Below are 15,949 nucleotides of genomic sequence, written 5' to 3'. Positions count from 1 at the left end.
CCTCAATCCTTCCCTCCTTCCTCCCTCTCCCTGACGTCCCTCCCTCCCTTTCACTTTTTCTCTAAATCCCTCAGTTGAGGATTTTTTAAAAAGTGCAAAATGAACGAAAGGATATTAAATTGACAGAGTAAAAAAGTTTCAATAATATAGTATTTAGATTCCCATAGGGCAAATGACTTTTAAGAAACTATCACTTATTGAATTCTGATGTACTATCTAACAGGAATAACCACAATTCCCTGAAAATGCTATTAAAACATCCCTCCCTTTCCAACTACATATCTGTATGAGGTCAGATTTTCTTCCTTCACTTCACACAAAATAACATATTGCAACAAACTGAATGCAAGGCAGATAGGAGAATCTAGCTCTTTTAAGTCAGATATTAAAGAGATCTGTTAAAATGTAAACAAATGCCACTCTTCTCAACAATGCTTTTTTGTTTTGGGAAATATCATAAAAATATTTTTGGGATAAGATAGGTTTAATATTCTTAAATTAATAAATTTTATACATTTTTCAGTTTTAATCTCGAATACGGCAAATACTGATAAATAAAATACGGCATTAAGAAAAACTCGGGTTTTCAATCATATTTACATGTATAAACAGGTACTGATGCTACCATCATTAGCTAGTTATTAATAGGAAGAGAACAAGCGAAGTCAGACATTGGTAAGCATGGTCAACTGGGAAGCATGAGCCTGTTTGCTTCAATAGGAAGCTACAGCTTCACACCCCAAGGAACTGTAGCATTGTCCTTCCAAGGAGATTAACATCCCTCCCTTCTCTCCTCCGGTACTGGATTGTATATGGAGGGGGAACAGGGGGAGATAAGCACATATGCAATGAAGTCAAAAAGGTGCAGGGGGAGATGCTTGTTCCTAGACGCCTGTCAATCTAACCTGGGAAAGGGATCACTGGACCCATCAGAAGCCTGGAAATCTTAGAAAGTTGAAAAAGTTCCTGGTTAAAATCCCAAGAGAACAAAGCGCACAATCCTGTTCTCGCTCTCGCTCGCGCTCTCTCTCTCTCTGTGCTCTCTGTGACCCACATTCACCCCATTTGTTTGCATCTCTTCCCTCAGAGAGCACACAACTATGCGTTTCTAGTGGCCACCTGGGGCCTGCTGCAGACTGCTTGGGCTCCAAAGGACTATGAAGCAGAAACTCTGGGCACTGGCTTTTGTTTTGGTCCTGCTGAAGACATGGTGGGACTTTTACCATGGTAGGATGGAGGCAGGTGGGACATGGGGAAGCCAGGAGGGGAACTCTTTTGATTTTCCATCCTGCCACACCACAATCTCCCCTGCATGGGTCCTTAAAATGCTTTTCTCGAAATCCCTGTTTCCCACCCACAACACTGAGACCACAAAATTTGAGAATGGCTGATTTAAGCATAAATAAGCTTGTGAATATCATTATCCTGGTGGTGACTGGGCATGCTATTCTGAAGCCCCTCAGGACAGTCTGCTCCCACCACTCTTCCAGGCTCTGTCCTGTCCTGTTCTGTGGGAGACTCAGCATCCACGGACAAGATATCCCAGCCTTTATCTCCTGCCACAGTACATTCTGGCAGTTGCCTGTGAATTACTATAGAGGACAGCTCAGTACAGTACCTCTGGCTCTAATTTATTTGAAAACAGTTCCTACACCATTTACACAAGGTGAACTGGAGTTAAGTATGGGAGGGGTTCAAAGTCTCTATAAATTTCTGGTTGCTGTTAGGTTATGGTTTAAAGGGTGAGCATGTTTTACGCATTGTGTTTGTTTTTAATCCATCCCCAATGCAAGTTGCAGAAACTGTCCCCTAGCTGTACTGCGTGTGGAACTCTACTACCAGTTTTCAAACTTTTCAGATTTCATTTTATTGGGTATTTTAAGTAGAACATAGATGGAGATTCATGGGACATATCTAGCTTGCTGTCATACTAACTAAAAATATGTTTTTAATTAAGAAGAAAAACAAAAACACTCACCTGTTCTGGGCTCATATACAGTTTGGTCCCCACTTGTCCCGTGTGCCGGGCATACGCTGGCATTGGGGTCAGAACCATCGGCTCTTCCTCGTCCTGGTCCATTGCTGTCACTAATCCAAAGTCTCCAACCTTGACCACGTCGTCCATTGTAAAGAATATGTTGGAAGGCTGGAAAAAAATAAAACAGATAAAAGCACAATGGATGTATACAGAAAAGGAAAGTGAAGGGAATTTATTAAAATGACAACAGAAAATAAATACAAGAAACTAGATATTCTCAGGTATGTTTCCCTTTAAAATGAATTGATATGAAAATACCACTGATCATTCCATACTGGACAAGTGCTGTGAGTAAAGAAAAGCTAGCACAGGGATCAGCATTTACATTTAGCCATTTAGCACATGAATGAGCAAACAGCATCTACTTAAACACTTGGAGACTCACATTACCTAGGGCCCAAGGTATTTAATGCTCAGTCTTATTATTCTATATATTCTCCCCCTGGCAAGCTTCTCTACATTTACAACTGAAGTGATGACTATAATAATAGTAACAATACTATCAAATGCATATATAGCACTTAAAATATGTCAGGAGCCAGTCTAAGCTGGTTACTACTATTAACTCATGCAATACTCACAGCCCTATTAGTTCTATTAGTCTTTCATTTTATAGATGTGCAAACTGAGGCCCAGAGAAGTTAGGTAAACTGCCCAATGTTATCCAGGTAGTAAGTGGTGGAGCAGGGATTCAAACTCAGGCAGTCTGGTTCCATGAGAAGAGGATGTCTGCTTCAATACCACAGGTCCAGCATTTAGCATAGCATGTGCCTTATGGTAGCTAATCCCTACTGTTTGATAAATGAATAAAACAGACTGATTTTGGGTTTATGTCCAAGAGGGAAAAAGCAGGCTATCACAGAGAATAAGAGCTCTTAATTGCAACCAATGCTGCCTCTTCTAATATCCACATGCTCTCATGTATTCCAAGGCTGCTGGTCTGAGTTATAAACTCTCACATGCTACTGTTGAAGAGAGAGAGCTAACCAAGTTTCTCATGGTCCTTAAACTCAAGTCCGCTACATGAACTCTATCATCTTCCTTCAGAGCCTACTCTCACCCCTGCTAACAGGATCACCATTTAGAGCCTTAAAATGAGGGAAAGATAGCCACTTAGCTCAGGAAATTTTATTTCCTCAGGCTTCAAATCCTGCCAGACAAGTAACACTTTATTCCCAAACTCTAAAATGCTATTAGACAGTTGTGACTTTGAAGCAATGACGTTATTGCACATAACAAAATCTATGGTAATAACCTCCTGCTCGCCCACAAATAACCTTGTGAGAGAGCTGCCTTAAATTTTACTGCTCCTATCCTCCCATCATCTGGTGTTATTACTGAACACCATAACAGACTTCCTTTTTTTTTAATTTTTAGGCTCTCCAGCATCTATCCTCCTGCACTTCACCAGAAGCATCCTGACTCGACTTCAGGAACCCTTCCCAACTGTGCAGCAACCTATGGCTGCACATCCCTAGGATGCATAAACCATCAGCATAATCCTATCCCCTGACCGGGATACTGGTTTAGGAATGGGTATATGTCCTTGACTTTTCAGTTAGGAGGAAACTCAGGACTTCTGGTCAATGGTAGGGAAGAGGGATACTTTCCTCCCACGCCCTATCTCATCATCCAAAAGACTTAAAATGTGTAGTCCTGCTAATAGTGGCAGCTGTCCTGAGAGTGTGAAGGGAAAGCCTGCCTGAAAGTGGAAACAAGAAACAGGGCAAGGAGAGGGAAGACCGTATTCTGGCCACATCACTGAAACTTTACTTGAATCTTGGACAGTTCAGTTACATGAGCCAATACATTTCATTTCTGATTAAATTGTTATAAGTGCTTTTGATTGCAAACAAGAGAATAATAAAAAAAGTTATATGAGCATATAGAATGCATCAGGCATTGTGCTAAGGAATTAATAGGTGAAAAAGACATGGCTTCTGCCCCTGTGGAAACCAGGGGATAAATAATACAACTGTGATGAGGATTATAAAGGAGAAACACTAGGTTCTGTGAGAACACTGTGTATTTAAGCAACTGAGAAAAACCCAGTGCAACTTGAGTAAAGAGAAGATTAGAAGTCAGTTGGAAGAATCAGGGGCCAGAGAGCGCTGATGACAAAAATGTGACCAAAATATAAAAAGGGGAGAGGGCTTAGGAGGTTTCACAGTGAGCTCAAAGACTTACGTCAGAATGGACAGGACACAGAGCTTTTTGACTAAGAATAAAATTATTGGGAGAATTTCTTTCTGGTTCACTAGAAATATTTAAGAGAAATTCATCTTTACAAAAGAATACTTTTTTTGATATCTAGAAAAACCTGAGAAAATTAATTTTCTTGAAATTTTTTTAGTGCACAAAGAAATACAAGAAAAACCTTTAGACAACATTGTAGCATTAAACAAATATTCACCAATCCTATATAATAAAAGGCTAATATGCAAATCGACCGAACGGCAGAACAACTGCTCACTATGATGCGCACTGACCACCAGGGCGCAGACGCTCAACACAGGAGCTGCCCGCTGGTAGTCAGTGCACTCCCACAAGGGGAGCGCTGCTCAGCCAGAAACCGGGTTCATGGCTGGCAAGTGCAGCGACAGTGGCGGGAGCCTCTCTCGCCTCCGCAGCACTAAGGATGTCCAACTGCCAGCTTGGGCCCACGAGCAGGCCTAAGCCATCAGTCGGACATCCCTTGAGGGCTCCCGGACTGCAAGAGGGCGCAGGCCGGGCTGAGGGCTCCCCACGACCAAGTGCACAAATTTCGTGCACCGGGCCTCTAGTATCTCATAAACACTAAAATCAGCAGAATATTCAAAATTAGTAAGTACATAATTACATGGCTTTCAACGTAACATTTTGGTTGTACAGTAAGTGTTCAGTACAAGAAGAATGTGCACATTAGATAACCAGTTCCTACCAAATGATAAAACTGTACCCATATTCCAATAGCCAACACTCACTCAAGTTAGGGGCATCTAACCTCATGGAAGTTGTCTTCTCCCTTCCGACCAAAACCAACCATCTCTGAACTTCTCACTCATGCAGAATGATTCCTGGCAATTAGTTCTGGCCACATCCAGAGTGTGCTGATTAGGTATAATTCAACAACAATTACTTTAGAAAATAGGAATTATTTCTAATTTGAGTTCCTATTATTCCAAACTCTTAAAAATATATTCAAAGATTTAAAAACCCACTGCTGACTTTAAAAAGAAAATTACTCATCCAAATAGCTACTTTGGTGCCTGAAACAAGTTTGTGGTTACATAAAACAAAACTGAAAATACCTAAAATGAGTCCAAATCTCAAGAATTTAAGCAACTTCCATCAGAAAAATATTTATGTATTCACTACACATCTATGTTTACTATGATGATCACTATGAGCATATGGAATATAGCAGAAATTAGTTACTAAAAGTTCCATAGAGGTATTTCAGAAGCACACACTGAAGACACACTGCATGTTCTAGTAGGAATCTTTGGTAATGCAGCATACTGCATGGCTACAATATTCATTACTGAAATAGAATCAAAGGTGTTAGAGCTGCAAACATCATATGGCTAACCATTCGCCACCTTTTATCATCCAGCTTCTCACCTCCTTCCCCAAAACCTAAACAGCTCAGGAAAAGGGGCAAAAAGAATGGCAACTGGCCCTAATTCAGAGTGGGCTAATGAAAGGACCTCTGTCTCTCCTTCCACTTGAGCCCTTTCAGTGTGCTACTTCAGGACACTACGGGAATCTGTGCCAGGGTTACTGAAAGCCATAGAAAATGGTATTGAATTTTACATAAGATATTTTTTCTTCAGAAGATTGGGAATGCTTTTTACTGTAAAACAAACATAAACATATTATAAAGGAGAATTCATGATTTGCCTGAGATCTTTTTTATTTTTTAAATATAATTTTATTGATTTCAGAGAGGAAGGGAGAGGGAGAGAGAGAAAAGAGATCAAGCTTGCAACCTGGGTATGTGCCCTGATCAGGAATCGAACCACGACCTCCTGGTTCATATGTCGATGCTCAACCATAGGGCCTGCCTGAGTTTTTTAAATCATGAGCTTTCTTATTTTTACGTTTCCAGATCTCTGTTCCCAATGCTTTCACTCTCCTCCACTCTTAGGGTACTTCCATTAAAAAGTGACAAATACTGCAAGTACTGCATAAAACGTCAGCTTGAAATCCGTGGGTGAGGTTCCATAGTACCAACCTTGAGGTCCCTGTGCATGAGCCCCTTACTGTGCAGGAACTCCACCGCCTCTGCGATCTGCAGGAAGATGTGCAGGCACGTGTCCCACCCTCTTTCCTCCATGCTGCACCGGCTGTTCATCCAGTCCTTTAGATTCTCTTTTCTGCACAGCTGCATCTGAATGTAAAGATACACCTTTGGGGAACTGGGCTGCAGCTTTTCTGCAGTGTTTTTAGTGAGATCTAGACTTAAAGTGGTTGGTCTTGGAAGAGAAATAGACAAACTAGGTTCCGAAGATTTGCTACTGGAATGCTTGGCAGCAGTTAGTTTATTAGCATAATGGTTGCCAATGTGTAGTTGGTTAGCTTTGGGCTCTTCTTTACTGGATGCATTATCACAGCCTGAATCTTCAAATACTATGGAAGAGGAGGTTCTTTCCCTGGACTTTACATAAGGAGAAGCTTCAGAGGGACAAAGTTCAAAGGAGTGCCCCTCTTCACTGCCTTCCATTGTGCCATCTTCCACATCACAGTCTGTGAGGCAGCTGTCCTGGAGGTTGTGCACTGCACCCACTGACGCACTGGTGTCTCCAAGGCCTAGTCCTGAAAATTCCAGTGGAGAGAAGTTGCTCTCAGATGAACTTGTCTGACCACAGGAAATCCCTACTGAAAAAGACCTGCTTCTTTGTGGCGAAGGAGCTATGATTTCAATATGTTCCTTTGTAGAGAAAGGATCCATTCTGCGTATTTTAACCGATGGTGCATCCATTGGACTGGGAGAGCTGAGTGGCCAGTCTGTGCTAAAACTGGGAGAAATACAAAAGGATGAGAGTAAACAAGTGTTGATTAAATTATGTGAAATACACTCTTTGTTTTAAAAGCTTCAACTACAATAAAGCCAGTTACCAAAACACAAGCCATGTACAGATTAAAATGAAAACATGCTACAAGACAAAGAACATCACATCACATCACATCCATTCCTTCTAAAAAGCTTAATTTAGGACATTAATTTGTATTTGGAACCATTATCTGGGACTGTCACACAGGAACGGTCACAGCCTTTATGTACAACACACAGCAGTGAAGGAAAACCAAGGGCAGGAACCCTTGGTGGCCGTGACTCTGAAGCCCCGGTCCCATCAGGGCCGAAGCTCACAGGCCTGGAGACAAGAGGCCACTTCACAGGATCCTTCCATGGTCTGGCTATAGCACGTGTCACTGTAGCAACTGTTGTGTCCTACTTTAAGGCAGGAATTTTATTCCACCTGATTGGTAAACAGTCTATTTGCAATTTGCTTCCTCTTTGTTCTTACTTAGTAGTTTTTAAAAGGCCCTTCCCTCTTCCACAGCACATTTTACATAAGAATTATCTTCAGGTTGCACAAGTTTATGTATTTTTAACTGCAAACAATTAAATGCTACTTTAAAAAGGAGTCGCAAATTGTTAAGTACTAAAAAATGGAATAAAAAATTTTAAATATGTAGACAGCCTAGCTGGTGCGGCTCAGTGGTTGAGCATCAACCCATGAACTAGGAGGTCACAATTAGATTCAGGGCATATGTCTGGGTTGCGGGCTTGCTCTCCAGTAGGGGGCGTGCAGGAGGCAGCTGATAAATGTTTTTCTCGTATCACTGATGTTTCTATCTCTCTCTTCCTTCCCTTTCCTTTCTGAAATCAATAAAAACATACAAAAAAAGAAAATAAATAAAATATGTAGACAAAAGCATATAATACCTCATTGAGAAAGGATTTACAGTGGTAAATCCCCTAGTGAATTACAATTTATAGAGTCCTATGACGTTACAACAGAATGGACAGCTATAATCAACAAATGACCATTTCTCTGCTCAACACATAAACACACCTGAAAGATCCATGCATTGAGACATCTGACCATGGTGAGCGTATCAAGTGAACAGGGGAGACAGAATGGGGAAGGATAAAGATAAGAGTTGCAGACCCAATCAGGCACTTGCAGGGCCCCAGCTGACACACTACCAGTGAAGGGTGATGGTGGGAGGGGCTCCCACAGGGCACACTGAAAAGGCAGAGACAGCAATTGAGGCTAGGCCAGCACACATGAGGATGAGCCCAGGGTCGGGGCAGAGAAACAGTGAAACAGGTGGCAGCACTCCAAACCCATCATCATCAGACAGAGGATTCCAGATTCAGGAACCTGCCCACTGGTCCTCCTCTGGCCTGCCAGCAGTAAAATCCTCACTCGGCAGATCACCAAAGGTCAGGAAAAACTTTCCAGTCTAAGTGGTCTTATACTCATTGCAGCTAAACCCATCAAAAAGAAAAAAGCCATAGATGCCTGAACCTATTTCCCCCTCCAGATGCTCCCCCACAAATCCTGTAGGCCCTGGTAGTAGCCTTGTCCACTCAGATAGGCTCCGCCTGCAACTTCTCGCTACAGAGAGAAGGCAGTGGAAACAAGGCCAAGAGACTTATAGAGACCCATCACATCCCACCACAGGGGTGGTGCCTGGAGACCAGGGCAACCACTTCATAAGGGCATCGCCCACCTCCTCAGAAATATGGGCTTTTTCACAGCCAAGGCCACACTACTCTATAGATAACCCTAAAGACAGGTAAGAAAAAATTAAAACTTGTGCTTCAGCACCACCTTCTGGAAAACAAAAGAAAGACATCTACTTATCAACCTGCTGCTAAACAGTGAAGAGTAAAATACTTAAAAAAAAAAAAAGATTTCATTTCCATAAATTCCAAGGCAGAAAAATAATCTATCAATCACAACAAATAATCAAGGTAACAAAGAAGTTCAGAAAGAAAATGAAAAATCTCCAGAAAATAAACTTAAAGGCTTGGAAGTCTATGATTTAAGTGACAGAGAATTCAAGATTGCAGTTCTGAAAAATCTCAACGAGATACAAGAAAACTCAGAGGACCCCCGTGAGGTTGAAACGGCCCCCGTGAGGTAGGGACGGCCCCAGTGAGGTTGAAACTGCCCCGGTGTGGTAGGGACGACCCCGGTGAGGTTGAAACGGCCCCGGTGTGGTAGGGACGGCCCCGGTGAGGTTGAAACGGCCCCCGTGAGGTAGGGACGGCCCCCGTGAGGTAGGGACGGCCCCGGTGAGGTCGGGACGGCCCCGGCGAGGTTGCAACGGCCCCCGTGAGGTAGGGACGGCCCCGGTGAGGTTGAAACAGCCCCTGTGAGGTCGGGACGGTCCCGGTGAGGTTGAAACGGCCCCGGTGAGGTCAGGACGACCCTGGTGAAGCTGTAACGGCCCTGGTGAGGCTCAGACGGCCCTGGTGAGGTTGAGACTACTCCAGTGAGGTTGGGACAGACAAAGGGGACCAGTATAGACTGATGAACAGGAGTAGATACAGAGGCAGAGCAACATTGAACAGACTGTCAAACTACAGTTGGAAGCCTTGGGAGGGTTTGGGGGGGGATTAAGAGATCAACCGAAGGACTTATATGCATGCATATAAGATTAACCAATGGACACAAGTCCCGGGGGGGGGGGGGGGGGGCGGGGGGTAGGGGCCGGGGAAATGTCAAGGGGGGGAAAAAAAGGAGACATATGTAATACTCTTTGTAATAATTTAAGAAATAAAAATTATTTTAAAAAAAAAGAAAACTCAGAGGAGTAATTCAAAGAGCACAGAAATAAAATCAACAGATAAAAAAAGTCCCTCACCAAAGAGCCTGAAACTATAAAAAAAAGAACCAATCAGAAATTTTTAATCTGAAGAACTCACTAAAAATCTAGAACTGAGCTCTAGCTGGTTTGGCTCAGTGGATAGAGCATTAGCCCACAGACTGAAGGGTCCCAGGTTTGATTCTGGTCAAGGGGACATGCTCTGGTTGTGGACTCGATCCCCAGTAGGGGGGTGTACAGGAAGCAGCCGATCAATGATTCTCATCATTGATGTTTCTCTTTCCCTCTCCCTTCCTCTCCAAAATCAATAAAAAATGTATTTTAAAAAATCCAGAACTGAGACACATAACGTAAAAAGAGAGGAAACAGAGGACAAAATCATAGAATAACAGGAACACAAGGATAAAAAAAAAAATGGAGACACAGAACTACCAGAAAACAAAAGATAAAATGGAGATAGGATAGCTTCATACATCCATAATCACCCTAAATGTAAATGGACTGAACTCACCAATTAAAAGGCACAGAGTAGTGGGATGGTTTGTTTTGTTTTGTTTTTTAAAAACACCCAACTATATATGCTTGCTGTTTTTAGGAGACACATTTCAACTGCAAAGACAAACATAGATTCAAAGAGAAGTGGTGCAAGATGATAGTCAAGCAAATGGCATCCAGAAGAAAGCAGGTAGAGCCATAATTATGTCAGACAAAATAGATTTCAAGATAAAAAAGGTAACAAGAGACAAAGATGGACATTGTATAAAGATGAAGGAGACAATACATCAAGAAGACATAATGTTTATTAATAAATATGCATTCAACCTGGAGGCACCAAAATATATAAAGCAACTACTAACAGAACTAAAGGGAGAAACGGACAAAAATACAATTATAATAGGGGAACTAAAACCCCACTGAGAACAATGGATAGATCATCCAAACAGAAAATCAAAACAGCTTTAAATAACACATTAAACCAAATGAACATAATCAATATTTACAGAGCTTTTCATCCCAGAACACCAGATTATACATTCTTCTCTAGTGAACAGAGAACATTCTCAAGGATAGACCGACCATATTATGTTGGTGCACAAAACTAATTTCAACAAATTTAAGAAGATTGAAATTATACCAAGCATATTCTCTGACAATAACAATTTGAAACTGGAAATCAACTGCTAAAAGGAAGCTGAGAAAACCACAAACATGTGGACATTAAACAACATGATACTAAACAACTACTGGGTAAAAGAAGAAATAAAAGGAGAGCTCAAAAGATACACAGAGTCAAATGAGAATGACAATAGGAAATATCAAAATTTGGGGGATGGAGCAAAAGCAGTAATAAAAGTTTATAGCATTACAGGCCTACCACAAGAAACAAGAAAAATGTCAAATAAACAACCTAACATTTCACCTTAAAGGAATAGAAAAATAACAAAGCTGAAAGCCAGTAGAAGTAAGGAAATAAAAATTAGAGCAGAATTAAACAGAAAACAAAAGACAATAGAAAAATAATGCAAGAACTGATTCTTTAAAAAAATTAATAAAATTGACAAACCTCTAACTATAGATGCAAAAATCACTGACAAAAGAGAAAAGTCTCAAACAAACAAAATCATAAATGAAAGAGAAGTTACAACAGACACTACAGAAATACAAACGACTATACAAGCATACCACGAAAGGCTGGACGTCATCAAATTCAATAACCTAGAATAAATGGACAAGTTCTTGGGACTATATAAACTTCCTAGACTGAATCATGAAGAACTGGAAATTCTAAACAGACTGAATTAAAACAGTCATCAAAAACTGTCCGAAAATAAAAGTCTATGACTAGATGGCTTCACTAGTGAATTCCACCAAACATTCAAAGAAGATTTATTACATATCCTCCTCATACACTTCCAAAAATTTGGAAAAGAGGCAAAAATTCCTACCTCATTTTATGAAGCTAAAAATATTACTCTGATTCCAAAATCTGGCAAGGATACCACACACACAAATTATAGACCAATATCTCTGATGAATACAGATGCAAAAATCCTAAACAAAACAATAGCAAATCTATTTATATAAAAACCCTGGGTGTAACATCACGACCGACCAAGGCTCGACCAACCGGAAGGAAGTCAGTCCTGAAGGGGTTGTCTTGGCAACGGCTGTGCCCTCCCCGACCTGTTTCCCGGAGCTGTTTCTGGCGAGGGCGAGGTTTGAGGCAGGAACTGCCCCTCGGAGTGTGGACCCACTGAGTCCTGGGTCCTCTTAGCAACAGTTGCGCCCTCCCCAAGCTGTTTCCGGTAAGGGCAAGGTTTGAGGCAGGAACCAGCCCTCGGAGCGTGGCTGCACTGAGTCCTGGGTCGCTTTGCCAAGACTGCGCTCTCCCCGAGCTGTTCCCGGTAAGGGCGAGGTTTGAGGCAGGAACCGGCCCTCGGAGCGTGGAGGCATATCTTTATAAAGTTTTAATATATTATATTAGAGGTCGTGGTGGTAGTTTTACCCACAGCGTCTACAGGATTTGCTGCAAATTTACTTCTCAGTGGAAGCACCTTTCATTCCCAATATAAATTACCGATTCCACTAAATGAAACTTCAATTTCTAGACTCGATATAAACAGTGAAGTTGCTAAAACTATTAAAAAGGCCCAACTTCTCATTATTGATGAATGCACCATGGCATCCAGTCATGCTATAAACGCCATAGACAGATTACTAAGAGAAATTATGAATTTGAATATTGTATTTGGTGGGAAAGTTCTTCTTGGAGGGGATTTTCGACAATGTCTCAGTATTGTACCACATGCTATGCAATCAGCCATAGTACAAATGAGTTTAAAGTACTGCAATGTTTCAGAAAGTTGTCTTTTACAACAAATATGAGATCAGAGGATTCTGCTTATAGTGGATGGTTAGTAAACTTGGAGATGGCAAACTTGATAGCAGTTTTCATTTAGGAATGGATATTATTGAAATCCCCTGTGAAATGATTTATAATGGATCTATTATTGAAGCTACCTTTGGAAATACTATATCTATAGATAATATTAAAAATATATCTAAACATGCAATTCTTTGTCCAAAAAATGAGCACGTTCAAAAAGTAAATGAAGAAATTTTGGATATACTCGATGGAGATTTTCACACATATTTGAGTGATGATTCCATTGATTCCACAGATGATGCTGAAAAGGAAAATTTTCCCATCGAATTTCTTAAATAGTATTACTCCTTGGGGAATGCCATGTCATAAATTAAAATTGAAAGTGGGTGCAATCATCATGCTATTGAGAAATCTCAATAGTAAATGAGGTCTTTGTAATGGTACTAGATTTATTATCAAAAGATTACGACCTAACATTATCGAAGCTGAAGTATTAACAGGATCTGCAGAGGGAGAGGTTGTTCTGATTCCAAGAATTGATTTGTCCCTATTTGACACTGGCCTCCCATTTCCAGTGATGCGATGACAGTTTCCTGTGATGCCAGCACTTCCCATACCTAAATGCTGTTTCCTTACTGGAAACAGCTTGGGGAGGGCGCAGCTGTTGCTAAGAGGACCCAGGACTCAGTGACGAGAGAACGTTCCAAAACATGATGAGAACAGTAATCTGCTGTTATTTTTTAGGAAATCATCTGTAAGTTATAGAAATATCTTGTTTGCATAAACAAAAAACTAACCTGAAAGGATATACTAGTTTTTGAATCTATGTCTAACAATGTTACCTTTCATCTTTCAGCCAAATTTCATCCATTTTTTCTTGCCATTTCTCTGGTGGTGCTTCCAACCAAGCATTGAAATACCTGACAATGCCTGGGTGTTCCAGCTTGGCTAAGGCTTTAACTTCTCGCATTACCTTCTCCCGAGCCAATTCCCTTAAAAAAAATAAAGAGGACATGTTTAGTGTTTTGTTTTCTTTTTTGCTACAAGCACATCTATTGCTTCATTTAAAAATAAAAAAAGCTGTCCTGGCTCACTAAAAATGGATGACTACAGACCTTTAAAGATTATTGCTTAATGTTTTTTAATGAAGAGGAGGGTGAATAGGAACAAAGTCAAGTGTTCAGAAAAGAAGCTCAGGAGGATGGAGAACGACCACCCAACAGGGAACATATTACAATTCGAATAGCTTCTCCTAGTAAGTTTGTTTAAAGCAAGCCTCAACCAATGACTATCACAGGCAATGAAGTTTAACTTAAAAGCATCTGGATTTGAAGTTTACTGGGACAGCTTTCAGATGGATGTAATCTCATTATTTCTAAGGATCCCGCTCTCACCTGAAACAACCTAAGTACAAGTTATATTCTCTTCCTGCCCCAGGAGGTGGTCAGCTACTCCCACTTTTCTCCTGTGCTTTGTGGTTGCTGTCCCCTCTCTGAGAATCCTGGTATGCTTCTGAATTCAACTTCTAGGTCCTCACATTCAGCTAGTTATCAAATTTGATTAGCTCCTCCTTTTCAATTCTTTACACTTATTCCTTACTCATCTGTCCCCACTAATGTTCTGTATCTTAAGACTAAACTTTTACAAAAATAAATCTTTCAACTAACATTCTCATCTATGACCTTTTCCTCACATCAACCATCTACACACCCTCTCCAGTCACCTCCACTTTGAGCACATCATTCTTCTGTTCAAAGGCACAACTGACTATGAAATAAAATCTAAACTCTTTTGCTTGACAATTAAGGTGCTGCAAACCATCTTTTCTATCCTCTCTTCCACCCCCGCTTCTTACCTTTTGCTCCACCCTTGCCAGAACACTCCCTGGTCCTTTACCACCTGAGTGCCTGCCTACAGCCTTTGCTCAGGCCTCTTCATGTACTTGGCCATCCCTCCCCTACGCACCTGGCTACTGAGGGACAGGCTACTCTTTTTTTTTTTAATACATTATTTTTATTGATTTTAGAGAAGAAGGGAGAGGGAGAGAGAGATAGAAACATCAATGATGAGAGAGAATCATTAATTGTCTACCTTCTGCATGCAGCCTACTGGGGATGGAGCCTGATACCCAAGCATGTGCTCTTGGCTGGAATTGAACCCGGGACCCTTCAGTCCGCAGGCCAACGCTCTATCCACTGAGCCAAACAAACTAGGGCAGAAAAAATACTCTTGAATATTCAGTGCAGATGTCACTACCCCAATAAAGCTTGCCTTCCTTGACTGCCATTCAGCTACATTTTTGCTTTTTCCATGAGAAGATACTTACTTAGCCAAGTTATGGGTGACAATCTTCCTTGCATTGTAATTATCTGAGTACATATACAAAATCCTCAAGTAGTTACAGGTTCTTGAGTATGTAAGTATTTAAACTACTCAACAATTATACACCAAAGGAAGGCATTAGTTCCACAGTATCAAACCATCCCATTCCCGTGTCCCTATCTGTTGGATAAACATCCAATTACCCGTTAGGACAGCTCAGTAATTAGTGCACATTTAATCAAGAATCCATGCTAAGTAAAATAAGCCAGTCAGAGAAAGATAAGCACCATATGATTTCACTCATATGTGGAATCTAAAGAATAAAATAAGCTAGCAAACGAAACAGAAACAGACTCATAGATAGAGAACAGACTGACAACTGTTAGAGGGGAAGGGGGTTTGGGGGCTGGGTGAAAAAAGTGAAGGGACTAAGCAAACAAACAAGAACAACAACAACTCACAGATAGAGACAACAGTATGGTGATTATCACAGGGAAAGGGGGGTAGGGGAGGTAGAAGACAATAAAGTGAATAAATGGTGACGGAAGGAGACTTGACCTGAGGTAGTGAAAACACAATACAATATATAGATAATATATTATAGAAATGCACACCTGAAACCAATATAATTATATTAGCCAATGACCCCAATAAAATTAAATAAGAATTTTTTTAAAAAGGAAAAAGAGTCCATAAGAGTCTTCTATAATAGGTAGAAAGGAAGGTATTACTGAAAGCCCATCCTCTTAAATCTCTCGCTGTTCTGATTCAAAAATTTTACTCCTAGGAATCTGTCCCAAGGAAAAGATATGCCCAAACCCTATATAATAAAACCCAAATATCCTAAGTGCCCATTCATCCGTTCACCCCCCCAA

At 40.9% G+C, this 15,949-nt stretch overlaps 1 protein-coding gene across 5 annotated transcripts in view; it reads right to left on the bottom strand.

Moving 5' to 3' along the window:
- The window catches only part of EIF2AK3 (eukaryotic translation initiation factor 2 alpha kinase 3), a 107,412-nt gene that overhangs the window by 21,155 nt on the left and 70,308 nt on the right, over positions 1-15,949 (bottom strand). For all 5 annotated transcript variants that reach the window (XM_014453147.2, XM_006085727.3, XM_023751414.1 and 2 more), the window contains 3 exons: positions 13,595-13,744; positions 6,255-7,032; positions 1,979-2,146 (listed from right to left, as the gene is read on the bottom strand). In XM_014453147.2, coding sequence (XP_014308633.2) covers positions 1,979-2,146; positions 6,255-7,032; positions 13,595-13,744 — 1,096 coding nt within the window. The remainder of the gene's footprint in view (positions 1-1,978; positions 2,147-6,254; positions 7,033-13,594; positions 13,745-15,949) is intronic.

This window comes from Myotis lucifugus, unplaced genomic scaffold, assembly GCF_000147115.1.
Source record: "Myotis lucifugus unplaced genomic scaffold, Myoluc2.0 scaffold_21, whole genome shotgun sequence".
Lineage (NCBI taxonomy): Eukaryota > Metazoa > Chordata > Mammalia > Chiroptera > Vespertilionidae > Myotis > Myotis lucifugus.
The sequence above is the reverse complement of the archived record's forward strand: the minus strand, read 5'-3'. Positions and strand labels throughout refer to the sequence as shown.